The 22931-nt window shown below is 44.1% G+C and overlaps 3 protein-coding genes across 4 annotated transcripts; 1 reads left to right on the top strand and 2 right to left on the bottom strand.

Annotated features, from left to right (window-relative positions):
• Positions 1-221: 221 nt before the first annotated feature.
• Positions 222-2183, bottom strand: LOC134023834 (leucine-rich repeat neuronal protein 1-like). Its single transcript, XM_062466195.1, has one exon. The coding sequence runs from the start codon at positions 2123-2125 to the stop codon at positions 1001-1003; it is 1125 nt and encodes a 374-aa protein (XP_062322179.1). The 5' UTR covers positions 2126-2183; the 3' UTR covers positions 222-1000.
• Positions 2184-6150: 3967 nt separating this feature from the next.
• On the top strand, positions 6151-9633 carry LOC134023845 (uncharacterized). 2 transcript variants are annotated; one of them, XM_062466206.1, is made up of 2 exons: positions 6151-6246; positions 7217-9633. In XM_062466206.1, exon 2 carries the CDS (start codon positions 7535-7537, stop codon positions 8510-8512), a length of 978 nt encoding a protein of 325 aa, XP_062322190.1. In that variant the 5' UTR covers positions 6151-6246; positions 7217-7534; the 3' UTR covers positions 8513-9633. The 2 variants fall into 2 exon arrangements, with proteins under 2 accessions (XP_062322190.1, XP_062322197.1); XM_062466213.1 differs by lacking the exon at positions 6151-6246 and adding an exon at positions 6835-6922.
• Positions 9634-10011: 378 nt separating this feature from the next.
• LOC134023861 (leucine-rich repeat neuronal protein 1-like) lies at positions 10012-22313 on the bottom strand. Its single transcript, XM_062466223.1, has 2 exons — positions 21934-22313; positions 10012-13244 (listed from the first exon to the last, which is right to left on the bottom strand). Exon 2 carries the CDS (start codon positions 12959-12961, stop codon positions 10823-10825), a length of 2139 nt encoding a protein of 712 aa, XP_062322207.1. The 5' UTR covers positions 12962-13244; positions 21934-22313; the 3' UTR covers positions 10012-10822.
• Positions 22314-22931: the final 618 nt, after the last annotated feature.

The raw sequence follows: 22931 nt of genomic DNA on the forward strand, positions 1-22931 counted from the left end.
AACTGAATGTTGAACTTTCTCTGATCAGATGATAAGGCTCATGGAAGCAGCTTGGAGTGAGCTGATTATCGGTCTGAGAGTCAACAGTGAAGGGTCACTGAGCTCGCTTTCTGTTAATACATCATGGGTATTGTTGTACCTACTAAATAAAAAATAGACAAATATGTAAATCACCAAAACAGAATGATGGAGACATAATTTTAAAAAGAAAAAATTTCAACTTTCTCATCCATATACAACATTTTGAGTGTTAAAATCACAAAAGTAAGTAGTCAGTGACTGATTCTAGCAATATCGGAAAGAGCAAATGAGACTAAATTATAAAGCTACTACTATAACTCATAACGGTATGTTATCATAACATTCACGTTTCTAAAAAGCACGATTATCAACCGATTAATTCCTAATATTTCCAATTACAATTACGAAAGTCTCAAATTATAGTTGATACAACATTACTGTACAATCGCTAACATTATTCAGTAGGCAGACTAGCATGTCTAAATCCCTCAGTCAGCTTGTAATTAGAGTCAACTCAGTAAAGGAAACTCTGCTACCTTTCAGTGCACAACAGATTACCTGTCTTACAAAACGAGAGAAAGACACATTTATCTCTACCATTACTGCAAGAGGAACAGTAGTCCCAACCTGCATAATAGACCCTAAAAAACCCAGAGTCCAGAAGAATAAATTGAAAAGCTGTGCTATCAAAATGCATCACAGAAATAGAGCACAGCAACTAATAAGACATACGACCTGGAAGCTAAGCACAGCTGCCATCTTGGAAAGTCCAAAACCTTAAAGACCTACGGAGAGAATCAAACAAAGGCGATACGCTATACTAATAAAAACCCAGTCCTTATTCACTCTGCCTCTTATTAGCAAAGCTGAAGATACAAAAAACATTTGCAACTTTATATGACTTTTGCACCAAAATGGCAAAAGTGTGTCTGTGTGTGCTGCTGTGGGGAGCTCCAGGGTCTGGCCTGGTAAGGTCTCCTCACCACATGTAGTAGCTACGAGTGGTGTCCACAGGAGAAGGTTTGCCCTCCACACAGCCCTCCTTGTCCTTCTCACTGTCTGCCTCCCACAGGTTGATTAGAGGTGGGTAGAGCTCATTGAGGGGAATGGAGGATGTCTTCTGCATGTACTTCTTCAAGGAATGGTGGTAGTTCTTCCTCTTCCATCGGCGGGCAATGTAGATGCCCACCGTGGCCAAGCTGAGGAAGGCCAGCATGGTGGCCATAACAGCCAGAAGAGCGACGCTGGGACGCTGGTCAGAAACATCCAGAGCGAAGGTGACACTGCGGGTTGTCACGTTGACGCATGACTTGTGGGTCTGCAGGTGGACGTTGGAGACGGTGAGACACACCTCGTACTCGGTGGCGGGTTGCAGGTGTGTGAGGTTGTATTCGTGGACGTCCACAGGGACACGTGCAGTGTACGTGATGTGGGGGTTGTCGATCTTCATCGTTGCCGAGGCCCATTTTAGGTTGGAGGTCATGACATTGGAGTTGACCTTCCAGGAGACCAGGATGGAGTGGGACTCGGTCTGCTTGACGTACATTTTCATGACCTCGGCACTGTCCAGTAGGGTTCCGTTGACACGGATGGTAGTGACGCGGGTGTCCGCTCCCTCTGAGTTCTGGGCCACACAGGTGTAGCGGCCAGAATCCTCCACCTGTACATGAGACAGCCTCAGGGTCCCCTCGCTGCTCAGGTGGTAGCGATCTAACACGGTGTCCATGGTGATCTTGGTCCCCAGAGGGGAGACCCAGTAGATCTCGGGCTCGGGCTCGGCCATGGCCCGGCAGTCCAGGCTGACACTCATGCCCAGCTCCAGGCTCAGGTGGCTGGGGAAGGTGTCGTGGGAGATGAGGGGCAGACACTGTTCTGGAGAGTCCTGGAGCTTCACCTCTCTGACATGCTGGCCCCGAAACTCGAGTGGAGAATCACAAAGCATGGCGAGGGGCTCCATGAAACCCACTGTGGTTCGGTTGGAGGTCATCCACTGTAAGACGCAGTCGCAACGCAAAGGATTGCTGTGGAGGCTGATCTCCCTTAGATTGGGCAGAACCTCCACAGTGCGCTGGTAAATCGAATTGAGGGCATTGTTGTTAAGCATCAGGCTCTCGAGAGAGGGCACGTCCCTGAAGGCCAGTCGGTGGATGTAGGAAAGTTTGGGGTTGGGGCTATCTCGTTGTTATGATCAGTGACCTATGCACTTTTGTAAAGCTCTCTCGTGGAAGTCGCTTTGGATAAAAGCATCTGCTAAAGGCATAAATGTAAATATTTTGGACAAATAGGTCACATTAGACAAAAACTTTTTTTATATATAGTTTGTAAATCCATATGCTGTAAACACTCTTCATTATCAGCCATCCCTCCTGTTGAGACATGATTAATCCCATGGCTCAATATCACAGCATAATGAAATAGATTCCTCAAGACAGTCTCATCCACATAATACCTTTCCTAATGTTAAGACATCTTGCATGGCTGCCTCTTTTGCTGCCACATCTGCTTTAGTATTCCCCAGAAAAATGGAATCAGTTTTATCAGTGTGAGCTACACATTTACAGATGACATCCTTTTTAGGAATGAACACTACTTCTAGTAGAGCAAAAATAAGATTTTCATAATTGATATCTTTCCAGGTGATCATTCCCTTATTTATCCATTGTTGAGCAAACACATGTATAACAAGACATCCATCCATCATCTTCCGCTTTTCCGGCGGTCGGGTCGCGGGGGCAGCAACCTAAGCAGGGAGGCCCAGACTTCCCTCTCCCCGGCCACTTCCACCAGCTCTTCCTGGGGGACCCCCAGGCGTTCCCAGGCCAGCCGAGAGACATAGTCCCTCCAGCGTGTCCTGGGTCTTCCCCGGGGCCTCTTCCCAGTGGGACGTGCCCAGAACACCTCACCAGGGAGGCGTCCAGGAGGCATCCTTATCAGATGCCCGAGCCACCTCAACTGGCCCCTCTCGACGCAAAGGAGCAGCGGTTCTACTCTGAGCCTCTCCCGGATGACCGAGCTTCTCACCCTATCTCTAATAGGGTGAGAAGCTCATATGATAATGTATCATAACAAACTGTCATGATACATTATTTTAATGCAGGAATTCCCCCCCCCCCCCCCCCCCCCGTTGAAATGAACGAATGACTCGAAAAAAGATTTGTTCATTTTACTGAACGAGATTCAAAGAACCCGAATCAGTAAAATGATCCGAACTTCCCATCACTAATGCAGAGCCCGCCTCACTGCGGACGCCGCACCGATCCGCCTGTCGATATATAACAAGACAATACATCATAATTTGATATCCAACTCCTACATTACTCACGCCTAGAAATGACATAATCTGTTTCTTTGTTCCCTTTTGTGAACAAAATCAACTGTTCATCTCTTATTACCTTCACACACCATGCTCCATGCATCATTCTAGGCACATACTGTTGGGACAGACAGGTACATTTTATGTACCTGTAAATTTTAACTGGTTAAACTGATGTCAGTTTTTTTATTAAGTCTCTTGAGCTCTGAGAAAAGAAACCAAAGAGAATTGCAATGGGAGATAATCCGAATACATTTGTTTAAAGGCCAGTGCTATGCACCAGGAAGCAGTCTCTTAGTCAAATAAAAGCAATGCAAATTATTTACAAACAAGACTGATACACAGCATATCAGAAAACTGAAAACACATGTCATTTTTCAGCTTTTAAAAACACCCACCGTGCAGCACTCCTCACCCCTCCTCTTCCTTCTCCTTGTGGAGCATTTCTACAAGGGCATTGGCTGTTGTGCCAATGGCCATCCAACACCTTTGTTGGATGGCCATTGGCACATCAAACACATTTGGAACATCAAACACATCAGGCACATTTGTGTTTTCAGTTTTCTGATAGGCTGTGTATCAGTCTTGTTTGTAAATCATTTGCATTGCTTTTTTTATAAAGTCTCTTGAGCTCTGAAAAAAGAAACCAACGAGAATTGCAATGGGAGATAATCCAAAAAAAGGGACATTTTCAGTCAGATTGTTTGATAACGTTGCTAATATAAATTTGTTTAAAGGCCAGTGCTATGCACCAGGAAGCAGTCTCTTAGTCAAATATAAGCAATGCAAATTATTTACAAACAAGACTGATACACAGCATATCAGAAAACTGAAAACTAAGGTTACATAAAATGTCTATTTGTGCTTGTACTTTGGTATTATCTCAGTTAAATGTGCATTATTTGATATTGTTTTTATTATCTCCTTATTACTCAGAAATAAACCATATGTATAAGTTAACCTAGTTTGCCTTATAAAGGTAATGTGCCCCCTATCTCTCGTACAGACACTAAACTGGGAGGATTTGTTTGCTGTACTGTAATATTGTTAGAGTTTGGCTATTGAAGATGCGGACATCCAAATTGGAGAGGACCGATTCCTGGAAAAGAAAGCTTTGCAGAAGAGCTGATGTTCATGATGGTTTATTCAACTCAATTCAATCTTGCATTTTCCAGTTAACCTTCTATTACAATGTTTTTTGGTTCAACCTTGCAACTAATTAGTTTACATTTACATTTAGTCATTTAGCAAACACTCTTATCCAGAGTGACTTACAGTAAGTACAGGGACATTCTCCCCGAGGCAAGTAGGGTGAAGTGCCTTGCCCAAGGACACAACGTCATTTAGCATGGCCGGGAATCGAACAAACAACTTTCTGACAAACAACTTTCTTTCGAAAGCTGTTTCCACAGCTGCTGACACCAGGTATAATACAGTGGCGCTGGCGTTGAAACACAGGCCCTGCATGTGTGTGTGGGTATGTGTACGTGTGTGTGTGTGTGTTTGTGTGTGTGTGTTTGTAAAGGAAGGAAGTGGGGACAGAAGGACTTAACATGAGTACATAATGGAGTCAGCCATAACTGTGAAAAGATTGTCACTGTGTGTGTTTGTGTGCATGCACTTGTACACATGTGTGTTTGTGTGCACAGGTGTGTGAGAGTGCGTGATGTTCACTGCAGTACTAATGTGGGATTTCTGATCTTGGTCTCAGTCAGGCCGGCGAGGAGGAGGACGACAGTGAGGACCCAGTACATCACAGCCACGAACATCACCCAGCCAAAGCCTGGGATGAGAGAGTAATCAGATCCTCCTGACAGAGTCCACAGCAGCAAGCCAAAGACCTGAGGAGAGGAGAGGAAAAGAAAGGAGAGGGTGCGAGGGTAGGGGAGAGAATGAGAGAGGAGAGGAAAACACAACCTTATCAAATTGTATTTAGCATAATCTTTTACCTACTTTTTTTACATGCTCTCCCTGCTACAAACATTTAGAAAATGACAGCACCACCAGAATATAATACAATAAATTACTTACAAATGACTCAAGAGGATATTTATCAAAATGTCTGAACAAAAAAGAACAAAAAGAGAACAAAAAGAGAACAAAAAGAGAACCAAAGAGAAGTAATGGAACAATAGGAGGGTTCCTCTTGGTTGGTTTGTTGCCCTGCTGGTTAATAAAGCAAGTGCTGACCTGGAGTAAAGCCTTCATCACAGACAGCCAGAGATTATGTAGAGAAACTAGAAAGTACTGTTTTCTTCTGAAAAGGCATGAACCTGTTGCATAATATCTGACCGGTATTTAAAATGTAAATTATTGAGGTAAAACAACACCCACTATCATCAAGATGTGAAATGTGACAAAATAAATTGTCTTCCACCTGTTAAAATGAGTTTAGGCTTGATGTATAGGCTCAGCAACAATACCTGCATGAAATATTTTTGCAGGAAATAAGGGCCCCGCTTTGGAGACATCGATACGTGCTAGATGCCGTAACCGTAACCAAGTGGCGTCTCATTTCTTAGGGGTATGTAGCCCTTACCCCTCAGTTTAGAGGGCCAAGGGCTAGGGGTGAACTAAAGGCTAGGGGTAAGGGGTAGAGGTAGTATTGGGATTCGGCCTAAATTATAAAGCTACTACTATAACTCATAACGGCTTTAAAATATGTATTTTCTATGGCTCTGGTAGGAATATGCCTGGTGCCACAATGGCATTGCAATTCCACCAAGCTCCATCATTGGGCCCTTTGCTTCATGCTGAGGAGCAAGGGGTGGAGCCTCGACCTCAAATTACAATCAGAAACGAAACTTAGCAGAGCTACTTAACGACCAGTTTATAAGAAAGGTGGACAAGTCAAAATAGTTTGTGTCGGCGTCAGCACTATTTGAAGCTCTTTGAGGCCAATGACCAGCAAGGTAGGATCTTTTCACTTCTCACAAGCTTTGGTAAAAATACAAATATTAGTTTCTGGGCTTTCTGGCCTATGGCAATTACAATATTGTTGTATTTTTCTTAGCTTTTGGCTCTTAATTGTACAGCACCAGCAAAATGTCTAAACGCTAGCGGATTCAGTTTTTCCACAAGTCTTTGTAGCATTTAGCTACGTTTGTAGATAATTGTAAGAAGGCTGATGGGAGACCGACTGTCAACAGACTTTTATCAGTTAAAGTCATTAGAAATGACGGTTGGTCTTTTACGGTAATACAGTACCGCACTAAGTTTTCCTTTTATGCTGGCAGTGAGCAATCTTTAATTTAGCAATATGGTGCGTTCATGATAAAGTAAGTTGTTTGGTTGTTGTTCTTAATCCTGTGATTGTTAGGGTGACCAGATTTGAGTTTGTGAAAAAAGAGGACACTTAAATTTGTCGCGGCGGGGGGTGGGGGGGAGGTGGTGAGGTGCAAGGGGTGGGGCCTCGACCTTGTCAAATTACGATCATAAACGAAACTTAAGCTATACTCACTTAACGACCAGTTTATAAGAAAGGTGGAACAGAAAGGAAGAAAGGAAGTCATCACAGTTTGTGGCGGCGTCAGCACTATTTGAAGCTCTTGAGGACCAGTAAAGTATGGTCTTTTCACTTCTGACAAGGTGTGGTAACAATAAAAATATTAGTTTAGGGGCTTTCTGGCCATGGTTATTACAATATTGTTGTATTTTTCTTAGCTTTTGGCTCTTAATTGTACAGCACCAGCAATGGGGGGGGGGGGGGGGGGGGGTAGTGGTAGTGGTGTATGTGAAATGTTAAGTTTCGTTCGTGGTCGGATTTTATTAATGTTAATAGTGCGTATAATATTTGTTTAAATATAACATATTATTTGTGGTATATTCTGTATGCTGTGTCGGCAGTGTGATGTTAATTGTCTACGTTCTGTGTTGTTTCAGCACCACCACCACACTCATTCCTACATGTAAGAAACGGACAACTCCGCTAATTTCCTAGCAATAAATCAACAAGAGAAAGCCGTGTCCAAGAGTTGTGTTCTAACAGACACCCCTGGAGCGAACACAACACACCAACCAGATATCTAGTTATTTAATTTCTCACCTACATCTATCAAAAATCATCTATCACATCTATCAAAAATCTATCAAAATAAGTCACAGGTAGTGTCTTATTTGCCCATTTCGAAAAACATTGCATTTCTTTCGCCATCACTTTCTGAAATTCTAAAGTAAATCAAAGGCTCTTGTCAATAGAGAATGAGGCGCACCAATGCCAGGGGGATAGAAGATAGGCACTTCGGTGGGGAACACAAGACCATAAACACAATGCGAGATCTGGAGGATCTTCCTTGTCGTATCAGCATCATAAAAGACATCCCCCAGCTCCCAGAAATAGAGTTTCATATTTCTAAATTAGTACATGTCACCACTAAGTCTGGCTTGGAAGGAATCTTGAAATCAGGGGGGTTTCAGGGATTTAAGGGGGGGTTTCAGGGACATGATCCACATCTCCTATGGTGGGGTTTGGCTATTGAAGATGCGGACATCCAAATTGCAGAGGACCGATTCCTGGAAAAGAAAGCCTTGCAGAAGAGCATGCAGGAACCCTTCCTAACCAAATTCACTACCTCACCAGCATTCCAGATGGACAAATCTCGTTATGGGAACTTTAAGTTTACTTTCAGTCTGGGGGACATGTTGCAGATGTACAGGGAGCAGATTTGTGGTGGAGATGGGCCGGTAATGAGAGTTTATGGGACTACTGTTTACAAACAAGAGATCATGTACACTGTGATTGTCCACAGCCCCAGTGTGACGGAGTTTGACCAGTACCCAGATCTTAACAAATGTGGAGATGATCCTGTTTGTATATTTAACAACAACAACATTGTTTGGCGGGCACAAGCATTGTCAAAAACTCATAATTTTAGGCCTGTAATTCACAACGAAAGGCCAAACATTATAGAAGTAGAGCAGTTTGTTCCTTTGCAAGAAAAGGATAAGTGGTTTGTCTGGGACAATGTGACCGTGGCGTTTCATGTGCCAGAAGGCCAAACACTGAGACTAAGCAGGGAGAGGCTGATCCAAAACCTCACTGCCTGTGAGGCTGCTGACCCATTCATTGGGAATGGGCATCGTTTTCCCCTCCCAGAGGCCCAAAGTATAGTTGCGCAGTTAAAAGTAGAGTTAAAGACAGGAACAAACAAGTTAAATCAGTCAGATCATTTACCGTAAAATGATATACTTTGTACTATGAGTCAACAAATGTTTGTTGACTCATAGTATGTGTTTTTGATTCAACCTTGGAACTAATTAGTTACATATTGACAGACATGACGAGCATGGTTTAATCAGCTGAAAATCATGTGTCTTATCGATGTTATAGTAGACATTTATAGCCATTATAAAAGCTAATAATCCTTTACTGAGCTGAGCCCTTCTCTGGATATCATGTACAGTGTTTGTATATTGCTGCTTTATTGCTGCTGTATGAGCACCAACCAGGAGGTCAGACATGAAGCATACAATGTACTTTACTGCACGCCCACAGATGGTCACTAGGTTGTGGTTTATTCTCATTATTCAGCACAAGTTCTTTTGGTACCACTAGGGTGCAACAAAGCTCCAAATACGTTTATACAAGACACATTGAATGATCTATCTTCAAGTTACCACAATGTCTATTTCCTTTACATAGACATTCACCACCTCTCCATCTTGATTCCTACTCAGCCCTTTCAGCTAGTCACCTTTGAAGAGGTCTGTCCTTAAACCACTGATCGGTTAACAATAAGATAATGATGACTTTATTACTTTTATTCTGTTTGTAATGTTCTGAATATAATAAACAATGTTTGATCTATACCTTGCTATATTAAGTTGATGAGCACATAACCCTTGGTTATGTCCAGGAGAGAAATATGCCTATCTATTAATTATGTTTTTTTGTATCATTGATAAACTGTCATTATGCTGTTTTCTTATGCCTGCATAGCCATAAGTTAGTTCTTTGTAAGGTGTGACTAGGAAAGGCCTGTGTCACTAATGTAAGTCAGAGGTCACAATATTGCCAAAGTGTATAATGCCATGCAACTTTGAATGAGGAAAATAGAAGGAACATCAAGGCCATTTCTAGGAGCCCTATCTAAAGACCTAAACAAAAGCTATCTAGAACACAGTCCTTTTTCAGTGCCTGTGAATGCTATGCTAATCATTTTGTATCCTCTCATATTGTGATACCATATACTCCCTTGATTTGCTGTATTCATGGTGCAGTCCTCTGAGATGCTCAACTTGAGTGTATCAGACAGCTGCACCTTACAGATCTGTAATAAATACGTTGATTTTGTCTTGAACTTGTCTTAACTATTCCCTTCATTGACTCGGTACTTTCAGAGCAATTGGGTATTATCAGAGATGTGTTCACCTTTTTGCCCAATCCTGAACTCCACTGCTCCACCATGACGTAGGCCATTCATTACCCCCTCTTTAATTTGAGTATGAGTGTAATAACAATGTAAATATGTTGACCAAAGAACTGAATGTTGAACTTTCTCTGATCAGATGATAAGGCTCATGGAAGCAGCTTGGAGTGAGCTGATTATCGGTCTGAGAGTCAACAGTGAAGGGTCACTGAGCTCGCTTTCTGTTAATACATCATGGGTATTGTTGTACCTACTAAATAAAAAATAGACAAATATGTAAATCACCAAAACAGAATGATGGAGACATAATTTTAAAAAGAAAAAAAGTTTTTTATTTCAACTTTCTCATCCATATACAACATTTTGAGTGTTAAAATCACAAAAGTAAGTAGTCAGTGACTGATTCTAGCAATATCGGAAAGAGCAAATGAGACTAAATTATAAAGCTACTACTATAACTCATAACGGTATGTTATCATAACATTCACGTTTCTAAAAAGCACGATTATCAACCGATTAATTCCTAATATTTCCAATTACAATTACGAAAGTCTCAAATTATAGTTGATACAACATTACTGTACAATCGCTAACATTATTCAGTAGGCAGACTAGCATGTCTAAATCCCTCAGTCAGCTTGTAATTAGAGTCAACTCAGTAAAGGAAACTCTGCTACCTTTCAGTGCACAACAGATTACCTGTCTTACAAAACGAGAGAAAGACACATTTATCTCTACCATTACTGCAAGAGGAACAGTAGTCCCAACCTGCATAATAGACCCTAAAAAACCCAGAGTCCAGAAGAATAAATTGAAAAGCTGTGCTATCAAAATGCATCACAGAAATAGAGCACAGCAACTAATAAGACATACGACCTGGAAGCTAAGCACAGCTGCCATCTTGGAAAGTCCAAAACCTTAAAGACCTACGGAGAGAATCAAACAAAGGCGATACGCTATACTAATAAAAACCCAGTCCTTATTCACTCTGCCTCTTATTAGCAAAGCTGAAGATACAAAAAACATTTGCAACTTTATATGACTTTTGCACCAAAATGGCAAAAGTGTGTCTGTGTGTGCTGCTGTGGGGAGCTCCAGGGTCTGGCCTGGTAAGGTCTCCTCACCACATGTAGTAGCTACGAGTGGTGTCCACAGGAGAAGGTTTGCCCTCCACACAGCCCTCCTTGTCCTTCTCACTGTCTGCCTCCCACAGGTTGATTAGAGGTGGGTAGAGCTCATTGAGGGGAATGGAGGATGTCTTCTGCATGTACTTCTTCAAGGAATGGTGGTAGTTCTTCCTCTTCCATCGGCGGGCAATGTAGATGCCCACCGTGGCCAAGCTGAGGAAGGCCAGCATGGTGGCCATAACAGCCAGAAGAGCGACGCTGGGACGCTGGTCAGAAACATCCAGAGCGAAGGTGACACTGCGGGTTGTCACGTTGACGCATGACTTGTGGGTCTGCAGGTGGACGTTGGAGACGGTGAGACACACCTCGTACTCGGTGGCGGGTTGCAGGTGTGTGAGGTTGTATTCGTGGACGTCCACAGGGACACGTGCAGTGTACGTGATGTGGGGGTTGTCGATCTTCATCGTTGCCGAGGCCCATTTTAGGTTGGAGGTCATGACATTGGAGTTGACCTTCCAGGAGACCAGGATGGAGTGGGACTCGGTCTGCTTGACGTACATTTTCATGACCTCGGCACTGTCCAGTAGGGTTCCGTTGACACGGATGGTAGTGACGCGGGTGTCCGCTCCCTCTGAGTTCTGGGCCACACAGGTGTAGCGGCCAGAATCCTCCACCTGTACATGAGACAGCCTCAGGGTCCCCTCGCTGCTCAGGTGGTAGCGATCTAACACGGTGTCCATGGTGATCTTGGTCCCCAGAGGGGAGACCCAGTAGATCTCGGGCTCGGGCTCGGCCATGGCCCGGCAGTCCAGGCTGACACTCATGCCCAGCTCCAGGCTCAGGTGGCTGGGGAAGGTGTCGTGGGAGATGAGGGGCAGACACTGTTCTGGAGAGTCCTGGAGCTTCACCTCTCTGACATGCTGGCCCCGAAACTCGAGTGGAGAATCACAAAGCATGGCGAGGGGCTCCATGAAACGCACTGTGGTTCGGTTGGAGGTCATCCACTGTAAGACGCAGTCGCAACGCAAAGGATTGCTGTGGAGGCTGATCTCCCTTAGATTGGGCAGAACCTCCACAGTGCGCTGGTAAATCGAATTGAGGGCATTGTTGTTAAGCATCAGGCTCTCGAGAGAGGGCACGTCCCTGAAGGCCAGTCGGTGGATGTAGGAAAGTTTGGGGTTGTTGGTTGCCTCCAGCTTGGTAAGTTCAGGTAGGTTGTCTAGTGCGTAACGGTCAAAGGATACCAGCTCCACCATGTTGTTGATGCCCAACTCCTTCAGACGCAGCATGTTCCTGAAGTCTCCCTCCTGGATCTTGTGAACAGGGTTTTTGTTTAGATCTAGGAATTTCAGATTGGGAACCTTCTGCAGAGCCAGCTGAGGGATTCGGACCAGCTTGTTGTCATAGAAGGATAAACTCTCCAGGTTGTCTAAACCCACTAGAGCATTACTGGGAACGTCGGTGAGATCCATACCAGCCAGCACCAGACTCCGCAGAGTCCCTAGAGGTTTGAAATTCATGTCCAGGAGACCAATGACTGGGTTCTCTCCAATCATGAGGATCTCCAGGTTGGGGGTGGCCTCGAACCAGCGGCTATCAATGACCCGGAGCTTGTTTGAGTTGAGGTGGAGGCGCAGAAGGCTGCGCAGGCCAGAGAAGGCCCCAGGAGTGATGGAGCTGATTTGGTTGTGGTTGATGTAGAGCTCTTGCAGGTTAGACAGGTCCTGCAGACAGTGGTCTGGCAGCTGACTGATCTGGTTCTCCTCCAAGTGCAGGGTTGTCAGTTGGTTCATGTTGGTCAGGCCCACCGCCTCCACACTGCTGAAGTTGTTTTGGGAAAGGTCCAGCTCCGTCAGGTTGTACAGGACCTCCAGCTCACCGGTCGTGTGGGAAATGGAGTTGCTCTGGAGCAGCAGAACCTGGGTGTCCGCTGACAGGTTGGTGGGGATGCGAGTTAGCCTCAGATCATTACAGTCCACAGTGGTGGCCTCCCTGTAGGTGGACTGAGGAGTAAACCAGGGCCGGATCTCACACACACATAGTCGAGGGCATTCCCCAGACTGCACCAGGGGCAGATTCAGTACCACACACATCCAAGCCAACAGGGGCCATGGGAGAGAGGTGAGAGCCATGCTGTCTGCTCTCTGTCTGGTTACTCTGGGCCGAGAGGAGAGGCAGGGATCCTGAAGAGGGCCTGGAGGAAAGCTTTGAGATGGGACATCAACCACCAGTGATCAAGAGCATCAGTGTCTTCCCTCTGCAGATAACTGGTGGGCTTCTGTTTACCGAGCAGTGTTGTCCCAGCCTGTGGAAAAGCCTATTTGAGGAAAGGAGGCCAGGGGATGGTCAGGGCCCTTTCCTTCTTCCACTGGGGGCTTATTTTCTTCTCTCTTCCCGCAATTCAGCAGAACAAGTCTGAAAGACACAGAAACCAGGTCAGGAATTAAAGCAATGCAATACGGATAAACAGCTTACATTATATTCATCACAATTTCACAGATTTAGATCATGTGAAGAGGGAGGGAAAATGAGAGAGATTAGAACTTAAATACTTTCAGAATATATGTATGAAAAGTCAAACTAAAGCTAGCATCTGCCATGGCTAGACTGAATCTTGACATTTTCACATTTCTCTAGAGGAAAGATGCCTGTCTCCCCAGCACCAGCAACCCCCCAGACCTTTAGAGTCGTTATTAGATATGCATATCAGGGCAGAATCAATCTGTGAAATTATTTGTTGCTATTGTGCTGAGTTCATTTATATCTCTTAATGGCCTTTACACACAGTTACGGGCAATTCAAAAACAGGTGAACAAGCCAGCCTTGTACTTTCGAGTTCAAATGGATCAGTTAGATTGTCTGTAAAAATCTGATAACACTCGACCCGGCTCTAGTCTGCTACTGTAGTTAAAAGAAAAAATGTTTTTAGAAACCAAATACTGAACTCATAGATGTGAGACACATTTCAGAATGGTATGACTATTTATTACATTCTCTATGTTCTGAAAATGAAATAGACATCACAGCCAGTTATTTTAATGACTGAATGTGTGAGTGAATTCAGTTACATCTCCAATAAAAGTTTCCCCCAAAATACAATTTTCATTACAGTTTTGTGCAAAAGTTTGTAAAACATCAAATGAAGATGATTGTTTGCACAGAGTAGAATCAATTAGTTGCAAGAGTATACATGAGAGAAGAGGTAAGCTATTAGAAGATTAGAATGTTGCCTTTTTAGATATGTACGCATCCCTGTCTGAGGTGAGGTGTTGTGTGAATATTAGCACTGCTGCTCTCATGTTCACTGTGTCTGTCTCCTCAGAGATAACACACTCCCTCCACCCAGTGGAGATTATCTACATATGCTATGCACAGTTAAAAAGGTCCTTTGGTGTGACCAGCTCTGGCGGTGAGGCCATTACACAATAGGCCTAATCCGCTAGGGCAGCTGGGGAATAAAAAAAACTCTGAACGTTGTTGACGGCTGGTCTTCAGTGCAAAACATGTCTCTAGAAGCAGTAGCACAGTCAGCACACATGCAGGTTTAAACTAGCCTATTAACCAGCCGGAAAGAAATGGTCGGTGGTGATGCCAGGTCTGGGCCAGAACGGGTCTGGGGTGCAGGTAGGTGACAAAGGACAGGCAAGCTAGTGGGATGAACCCCCAGGGGAGAGGAGAGCGTTCAGCACCACAACACTCCACACATCCAGGGGAGAGGAGAGCGTTCAGCACCACAACACTCCACACATCCAGGGGAGAGGAGAGCGTTCAGCACCACAACACTCCACACATCCAGGGGAGAGGAGAGCGTTCAGCACCACAACACTCCACACATCCAGGGGAGAGGAGAGCGTTCAGCACCACAACACTCCACACATCCAGGGGAGAGGAGAGCGTTCTGCACCACAACACTCCACACATCCAGGGGAGAGGAGAGCGTTCTGCACCACAACACTCCACACATCCAGGGGAGAGGAGAGCGTTCAGCACCACAACACTCCACACATCCAGGGGAGAGGAGAGCGTTCAGCACCACAACACTCCACACATCCAGGGGAGAGGAGAGCGTTCAGCACCACAACACTCCACACGTCCAGGGGAGAGGAGAGCGTTCTGCACCACAACACTCCACACATCCAGGGGAGAGGAGAGCGTTCTGCACCACAACACTCCACACATCCAGGGGAGAGGAGAGCGTTCAGCACCACAGGACTCCACACATCCAGGGGAGAGGAGAGCGTTCAGCACCACAACACTCCACACATCCAGGGGAGAGGAGAGCGTTCTGCACCACAACACTCCACACATCCAGGGGAGAGGAGAGCGTTCAGCACCACAACACTCCACACATCCAGGGGAGAGGAGAGCGTTCAGCACCACAACACTCCACACATCCAGGGGAGAGGAGAGCGTTCAGCACCACAGGACTCCACACATCCAGGGGAGAGGAGAGCGTTCAGCACCACAACACTCCACACATCCAGGGGAGAGGAGAGCGTTCAGCACCACAGGACTCCACACATCCAGGGGAGAGGAGAGCGTTCAGCACCACAACACTCCACACATCCAGGGGAGAGGAGAGCGTTCAGCATCACAACACTCCACACATCCAGGGGAGAGGAGAGCGTTCAGCACCACAACACTCCACACATCCAGGGGAGAGGAGAGCGTTCAGCACCACAACACTCCACACATCCAGGGGAGAGGAGAGCGTTCTGCACTGTTGAGTCGGTCGGTTTCCCTCCACATTTATGAGACCCAATTATAGAAATCAAACATGAACTTTTAGTCTTCCTCTTCGTTTAAGTCGCCGATAGCGGATCTTAAATGCCTGTCATGGGGGAATATGGTTTTCCTCTACAGTACATACAGTACTGTTAAAATACTGTCAAACATGTGTTTGTTCCCCCGCCTAGAGCCAGGCATGCTGACTGATACATGATGACTGTCTTGACTGTGATTGAGAGTTTGCCTTATTTTGTATAACACTTGATTTTTTGGGGCCGGTGTTTCTCTTTCTCCACTTAGCTGTTATAAATGTTATACTCCAGAACCGAGACTGAAGTCACACAGACTTTTTTCCCCACACTATTCAATTTGTACATGGCTTCACCTGGTTACCGGAGCTGACATGCAGAGCCCACAGCCCCCTGTCTCAGCATCCAGCCTCAAACTCACATGCTTTTTAAACAGCAGGTATTCTTTTGTACTTACTTTTTACATGTTCTAGATACTGAGAAACAGACGTATGTGTCTGTATGTGTTCCTCTGCCTGTGTTTTGTTTCACATGAAGATATGACAATTCAGTCAGAATTCTTACCAAAGAGGCAATATTAACATAGAATCCAGTAGCTGTAGTTTGATTTCTCTCTCCTTTCATCTTTAAAACAGCAAACTGGCAGTAGAACAGAAAGCAGGGATGCGTGACTGACAGTCTCACAGCTTTGATTAAGCATCTACTAGCATAATATTTATAGCAACTCGACAAAATGGGACTTTATTAAGTTCAAAAACACTGCCAGTGCTTTGTTTTCTGCCAGCATCATTATAATAACATGCAGGTGCATCTTGTAATGTACATGGTACAATTTTCTACCCCACATGAAGTACAGTATGAACTAATGGATTTTATGACAGTGAAACATCTCTGATTTATAATAAAATAGTCCACCAAGGGGCCAAATTACAATTGCATCAGAATACAAATCAATTATGTTACTGTACAGGATTATTTTATGTGCTGAAACATTCAGTGAGTTTCATTATTCTAGTAATATATAACTCACAGTACTTTGTGTGCTGACCAGACTACTCAACTTAATTGACTTTTAACAGATGTTGAATCTGTTAAAAACATGATATTTGTATTTTTATGTCATGATTTGGCTTCTATATTTGTAGATATATTGTTATACATCCTTGCAAGCTAAGGGAAGTTAGTTTTCAGTGTGGCAGGCTTTTAGCAAATTAGCAGAGGATGTCACAGTGGACATCAGCACATCAAGGATGATTTCAGAATTCTAGTTTTGGTAACTTGAGGGAGTAAGGTTGAATGTACTGTGTCTCAAATGATTGTGTCATGACAACCCTGACGATATCATGACACAGAGGTATCACATCTCACTTTCTGCTGCCCTCTCCTTTTCCCTGTCTTCATTAATCCATCTTTAAACTCACTGCTGTTTAGTGTTCCATCAGTCTGATTGTCTGTCAATGCACTGTATCTTGATATCTATCCATGTACAGTAAAATGCAATCTATTTACCTCTCATCTCTCCCTCTCCTTTTCTCCACTGCTGCCTACTCTTAAATTGGAGGAGACATGCGAGGTAATCACTGCTTTCATGCTGAGGCTATAAAACTCAGACACCTGGCACCCGGCTCCTGGAGGGCTGTCAGCGCTGTGTGTGTGGGGGGGGGGGGGGCAGAGGAGGTGGAGGGGACCCATCCGCTCTGACCCATATCATAGGGTGATTGTGTGTGTGTGTGAGTGTGTGACTTTTTCTGAGCAGTGCTGCTGGTGTTGGTGGGAGGATTCACACGCCCAGAAAATACGAAACCAACCATGGAAGCTCAGATGCAATCTCAGAAATACTGCCAATAGTCAGATAACAGTGAGTATGTGTAGTTAGTGTAATGGTCGCTCAGTGGACACAGCAATGATCAAATGGGGGCTAGACAGATGTTGTTTTTTATCCTCTGACACAGCACCAGTCTGACGGTGTCGGCTTACAAACACACTTTCCCTAGGCTCTGCTGATGCCCATAGAAGCCAAGCGCTTTATACCATCATGGAGTAAACTGTGGCTGCACAAACTGATCACACAGTTTTGTCAGGCAGACTTCCATAGCCTTGCCCCTGAAGTGGATGTGGAGATTATCTTATTCTCTGGTCTTAGGTCATTTAAGATGACATAAAATGTGTGCCTTACATAAGATGGGCCTTACATAAAGTGTCTGGAATGCTGGTTTCCTGGGCTTGTTAGATCATTTTCCTTGTTGACGGAGTTGGATCCAAGAAGCTAATCTCAAAGCCTGCAGAACTACTGCATCCAGCAGTACACAATTTATGCTGAGAATACACATGCACACCCTCTCTTTTTCAGTCCCTCCCTCCCCCTTTCACTTTGTCTATCTACACACAAGAACTACAAATACACTGAGCATTATCTAGCTGGTTTGGTATGAATTAAAGCAGAGCAACAGGCCTCGGGCAGATGTCTCTCTCTCAATTCACTCTGCCATGTAATATATATATAATAGCTATTTTATTTTGACAAAAACAAACACACACCACGCTTATATATATTTTAACAGATACATGGATGTTCTCTGTTCTAAGAGCCTACCCTGAGAGAAACATACCCCCAAGGTTCAAAGCAAGCAAGTGAGGCGAGATATAATTCAGAGATGTAATCAGCTGTCTGTTTGCTGCCAAGGACTCATTAATGCATTTATAACCCTGTATTTCCAGACAGCATAGGGACTAATGAAGCTCATCTGAGCCCGTGAGAAAGCACATCCAGGCTGACCTATCCAGGAGAGCCTAGTCTTTTGCCCAAAGCTGGCCTAGGGAGTCTCTCTTTACTCAAGATTAGGTTACAAGATCAGGGGACAGGTTTATGGATGGGGGTTTCAGATCAACTTTGTAAGTTTTCCTTTAAATAGTACTTTTTCCTAAAATGTTTCAAAACCTACAGCCGTCTCAGGTACTAGGCTATATAACTTGGGTACTGGGCACTAAGGTAAGCAGTGTTGTTTTGTGGATTTTCTGGTTAGTGACTTAGTGACCCTGGCCATTCAGACACACCACCAAGTTCTCCTAGGCTGGCCCTGCCAAGAGGAAATCACTCTAATGACAAAATGATTGCACTTTTCACTGGGAAGAGAAATGTCTTTCCCCTCTTTCACTCTGCCTCTTTTCATTTGGTGTAAATGTGAACAGTGTTTCCCAATCAGCAGCCACACAACAGGCTCACATTCATGCCGTCACCATGGCGACGGCTATGGCATCGGCACGTCTGTTTCATACCCAAATGAGGAGCTGTGTGTGCCATTAGGCGGCCAGCAAGCAACACCGAGATGATCGCAACCAAGCACATCCATAGATACAGGTGTACTGTGCCAGCAAACTTTGACATCATCAGATATCACTAACATCATGTAGGAGAAGGCATCATGAATAACATGTCTTCTCTCCACAGCTATATAATCCAGGTCCATATGCACTGTCAAATGGCAACATATGCATTTGTTTGTTATCGACAGAAGCTGCCAATGCACCACAACTTGATTTCTTCACCTGTCGGAGGCAAACAACCTTTTTCTGGAGCCACTACAGAACACCCACCACATCATGTGAAACCACAGCACAGCCACCATGCACACAGCTTCTGATTCACTCCTCCCACTATCACTAGAATGGGGCTAGCAGTCATTAGAAGACAATCAGAACCAAACACATGTTTTGTTTTCCTGATGGACTGCTGGGGTGGCATAGAGCTGTCTGCTGTTCTGTGTCCTTGCTGCATTGGCCTGAGAAGGCAGTCTGTTCCTGCTCCATTAGTATGCAGGAGTAACATTCACACAGGGCTCTGGTGCAGCTGCTAGAGCTGGTGGAGGAAGGAGGAGGAGAAGAGGAGAGTTTGAGAGACAAGACGAGAGGGTGCTGGAAAGGAGTGACACACTGCTCTGGATATGGACACTGGATTCTGCATGCTGAATAACGTACAGCTCCTCCCCAGAATCCTCTGGTCTGACTGTCTGAGTTAGGCTATTTAGATCACAGATCACACTTGTTTCACATGCGCATGCTTAATTTCCTAATGAATAAAACATAGTGCTAAGAGCATGGTATTTTCTGTCTCTAATTCCTACGCTCTTTCTTCCTACATACAGTACACTCTCTATCACGTGCTCACTGCTCTCCCCTTCCTGGCTTCATTCATACCCCTCCCTTTTCCTCTCCGGTTCCAACTGCAATGGCGGTGAAAAACCAATAGGTTGTCATCTGAGCATGGATCAATCATGCTGACTTTGGCAGTCCTGAAACACTGCAGCAATGGACGGAAAAGCTGAGATATCTCAACAAATAGCCCATATTGGAAAAAGCACAAAAATATAATTGCTGGTAAGACATGGAGAGGATAAGTAATGGAGAGTAATTCCTCATATTAGATGTCTTACTTTACAAAACATTTGGCATGTTGATGGAGTAACTCAAGTACTACATCTAAACTAGTCCATTTCCTCATCATCCACAATCATTCTCTCCCTCAGTCATTGACAAGAAATGCATATTTATTCCTGTGTATGTACAGCCTAGTGCTAGACAAACAGCTGCGTTGGTCAGAAACGTCTTTACAAAGCCTCACAATGGGGTGACATGTTCCCCTGCTTCCCTAGACCACAGTCACAATGGGAGGGGGTCGCGCTGGTACACCCCTCAAACACCCAGCGACCCCAAACACTGGAACCCAGCGCAGAGTCAGTCTCAGGCCCTCTCAATGGGTCTTGAAGACATGTGTTGCACACCACACACACCATGTCGAACCCTGTCTTTGTGTTGACTGGTTCTCACGACTCCTGAACTACGTGCAAAGGATAGTTACAGCTTGTGTGTGGGGTGGGTGGGAGTGCTCTGAGTGCCACACACACACACACACACACACACACACACACACACACACACACACACACACACACACACACACACACACATACCACTGTCTCAGGACATCTGTGTCAGTTTTGTCAATATCTTGATATTCCCAAGACAAAGTTCCAATGCAAAGGACAAGGGAACAGATGCTAAGGCCACTGAATCTCAAACTCTGACTCAAAGCCTATGGTTTGAAAACATTAAAAAGGCATTTACAAAGGGGATACACAATTTGTCTATAAAACAATCCTGCCATGGCTGGAAAAAAAAATAAAAAATAAATGTGTCTGAACACAGAACTGGAAAAATACACCTGAGTACTAAATGAGTTCTCAGTTTAGCACATCTACAGTCTAGGATTTTCCTCTCATGTAATGCAGGTTGGAACTCTCTCTCTCTCTGGTCTAAAGCTCAGTAACAGGTGTGACTGTACAGCTGCTGCAGCAACGAACGGATGTACAACTTCAACACAAAGATTGATAATTTAATACAAAGTCACTGCCCCCACCGGTTGTCAGACTGGTTTAAGCCTTGATAGTTTTTCCTTTTTCGGATGAATATTGTCGAATTTCTTCACAGAGCAATCAAGAAATCTGTCGGAATGACACCATAGATTCCTAGTGCCACTCAGCTATTCCAAATACAACCGTGTGGTTTTGGAACGTTGCGATGTGTCGCCCTCACTAACTCAGCTGAGGAAAACCTCAAGAAGCCTTCGTTCAGATCACATTTTTGGGACACAAAGAGGCCCCTGGTGATCCTTTAATTTCAGAACAATTATACTTAGTGTAGTAGTTTCAGTAATCAGTTCCGGGTGTATCTTACTGATTAACCTGCTGCAATTAGCCTATATGATGCAACACATCAGCGTATTAGGAATATTTTATATTCTGAACAAAATAGGGATTTTCATTTTTAATGCTGCGTATAACAGATGATACAGGAGCCTAGCATAATCAAAACACACAAAAGGCAAGTTACTTATTTTGAAACACATGTGGACTCCAGAATGCAAAATTGAGCACCGTCGTGGCAAAACCAATTAGATTGCACTCGCTGTAATGTTTGCGTCCATCTATCCTAACTACAAAATGCGCAAGGGTTTGGACACTGCACATCAGAAATAAATATTATTGCAATCTGTGCACTTTAAAACATTTTATTTTATTTTGGTCTTTACAGTCGGATTCTACTATAGCCTACTTGTAAAAGCCACGTAGAAAGTAGAATTTAGTGTACTATTCTAAATCTGCATCTCAAAAATCGTGAACATCTTTGAACAGTAGCCTATCTGTTAATTTAATTAGGCTATCGTTCACTGATTAACACTTTAGTTTGTGATTCATTTTCACAAATAGGCTATAGTATTATAATCCTAGCTGAAAGATGATTATTTCTTTTGGAAATGTGAAATAATGAATGAAGCTGTAAATATCTCTCACCTACGAAAAAAATGTTCTGTTCCATCAACACTCCGATGATTGACCAATAGCCTCCGCGAACAATACCTTTAGAATTTTTTTAATCGTCGTATTCAAAATGTAAGCAATTTATTGACTAATAAAAATCATTTGTCCGACCTAGCCTATATCTCACTGATCTATCCGGTTGACACTAGAGGTCTGTTTCTATTTGTCTTTGGCTATCACCTCACAGCGCTTCAGATTGCGCATCTCTGAGCTCGTGCCCTCCTCCAACGACCACCTGGCTCTGTCTGTTCGGTGAGAGTGAACTGGTTTGAAACAAGATATTGGTCGCGCGGCAGGGTCTGCCACCGGTGCCAAGGGCAGCACGACCATCTGCTTGCATCGATGGGAACGGAGTAATTTGACAGAGTACCGAATGACTCGACCAATGGCAATGCTTATAGACCATGTATTATTCTTGATGACGTTGTCATCTTTTAGAACTTGCAGTTTGATTGTTGCATTCATGCAGGTATCCTGTTGTTGTCTTCCCCAAATTCAGTACACACACACACGTGGAGTTTAGAGATCGAAGCTTTACACTTGCTATGTTGTCTGCATTCCTTTGTGCTGTCTCTCCCTCTCTTTTCCTAGGATCACATTAAAGTGACAATCATCATTCCATCTGTGTTGGAGAGGCTGTTTTGAGAGCTGCTTCCATGGTTCTACCTAAATTGCTGCAATGAGACTGGTGGAACCAACCTGTAATAAGTGTCACTATCACCTCGGCATGATAAAGAGATTACATTAATCTGTTTGACAGATGTTGGATGAGTTTTGTGCAATAGGTTATAATGTTTAAGGTATTGTACTGTAAGTCAGTACAAGTCTTTTCCCAATCAATTATTAATTTCCTCTATGAGTAGTTGTATATTATCCCCAATGTGATTAATTAACATAAGAGTCTGATGTGGTTTCGATATTTTCAATGCTGACATGGTCTAAATATCTCTTTCAGCCAATGTTCACAGTGC

This window comes from Osmerus eperlanus, chromosome 1, assembly GCF_963692335.1.
Source record: "Osmerus eperlanus chromosome 1, fOsmEpe2.1, whole genome shotgun sequence".
NCBI classification, from domain to species: Eukaryota; Metazoa; Chordata; class Actinopteri; order Osmeriformes; family Osmeridae; genus Osmerus; species Osmerus eperlanus.

Bases quoted from the DNA above. Each gene is read 5' to 3' on its own strand.
- LOC134023834 (XM_062466195.1), bottom strand. From the start codon at position 2,125: ATGCTTAACAACAATGCCCTCAATTCGATTTACCAGCGCACTGTGGAG.
- LOC134023845 (XM_062466206.1), top strand. From the start codon at position 7,535: ATGAGGCGCACCAATGCCAGGGGGATAGAAGATAGGCACTTCGGTGGG.
- LOC134023861 (XM_062466223.1), bottom strand. From the start codon at position 12,961: ATGGCTCTCACCTCTCTCCCATGGCCCCTGTTGGCTTGGATGTGTGTG.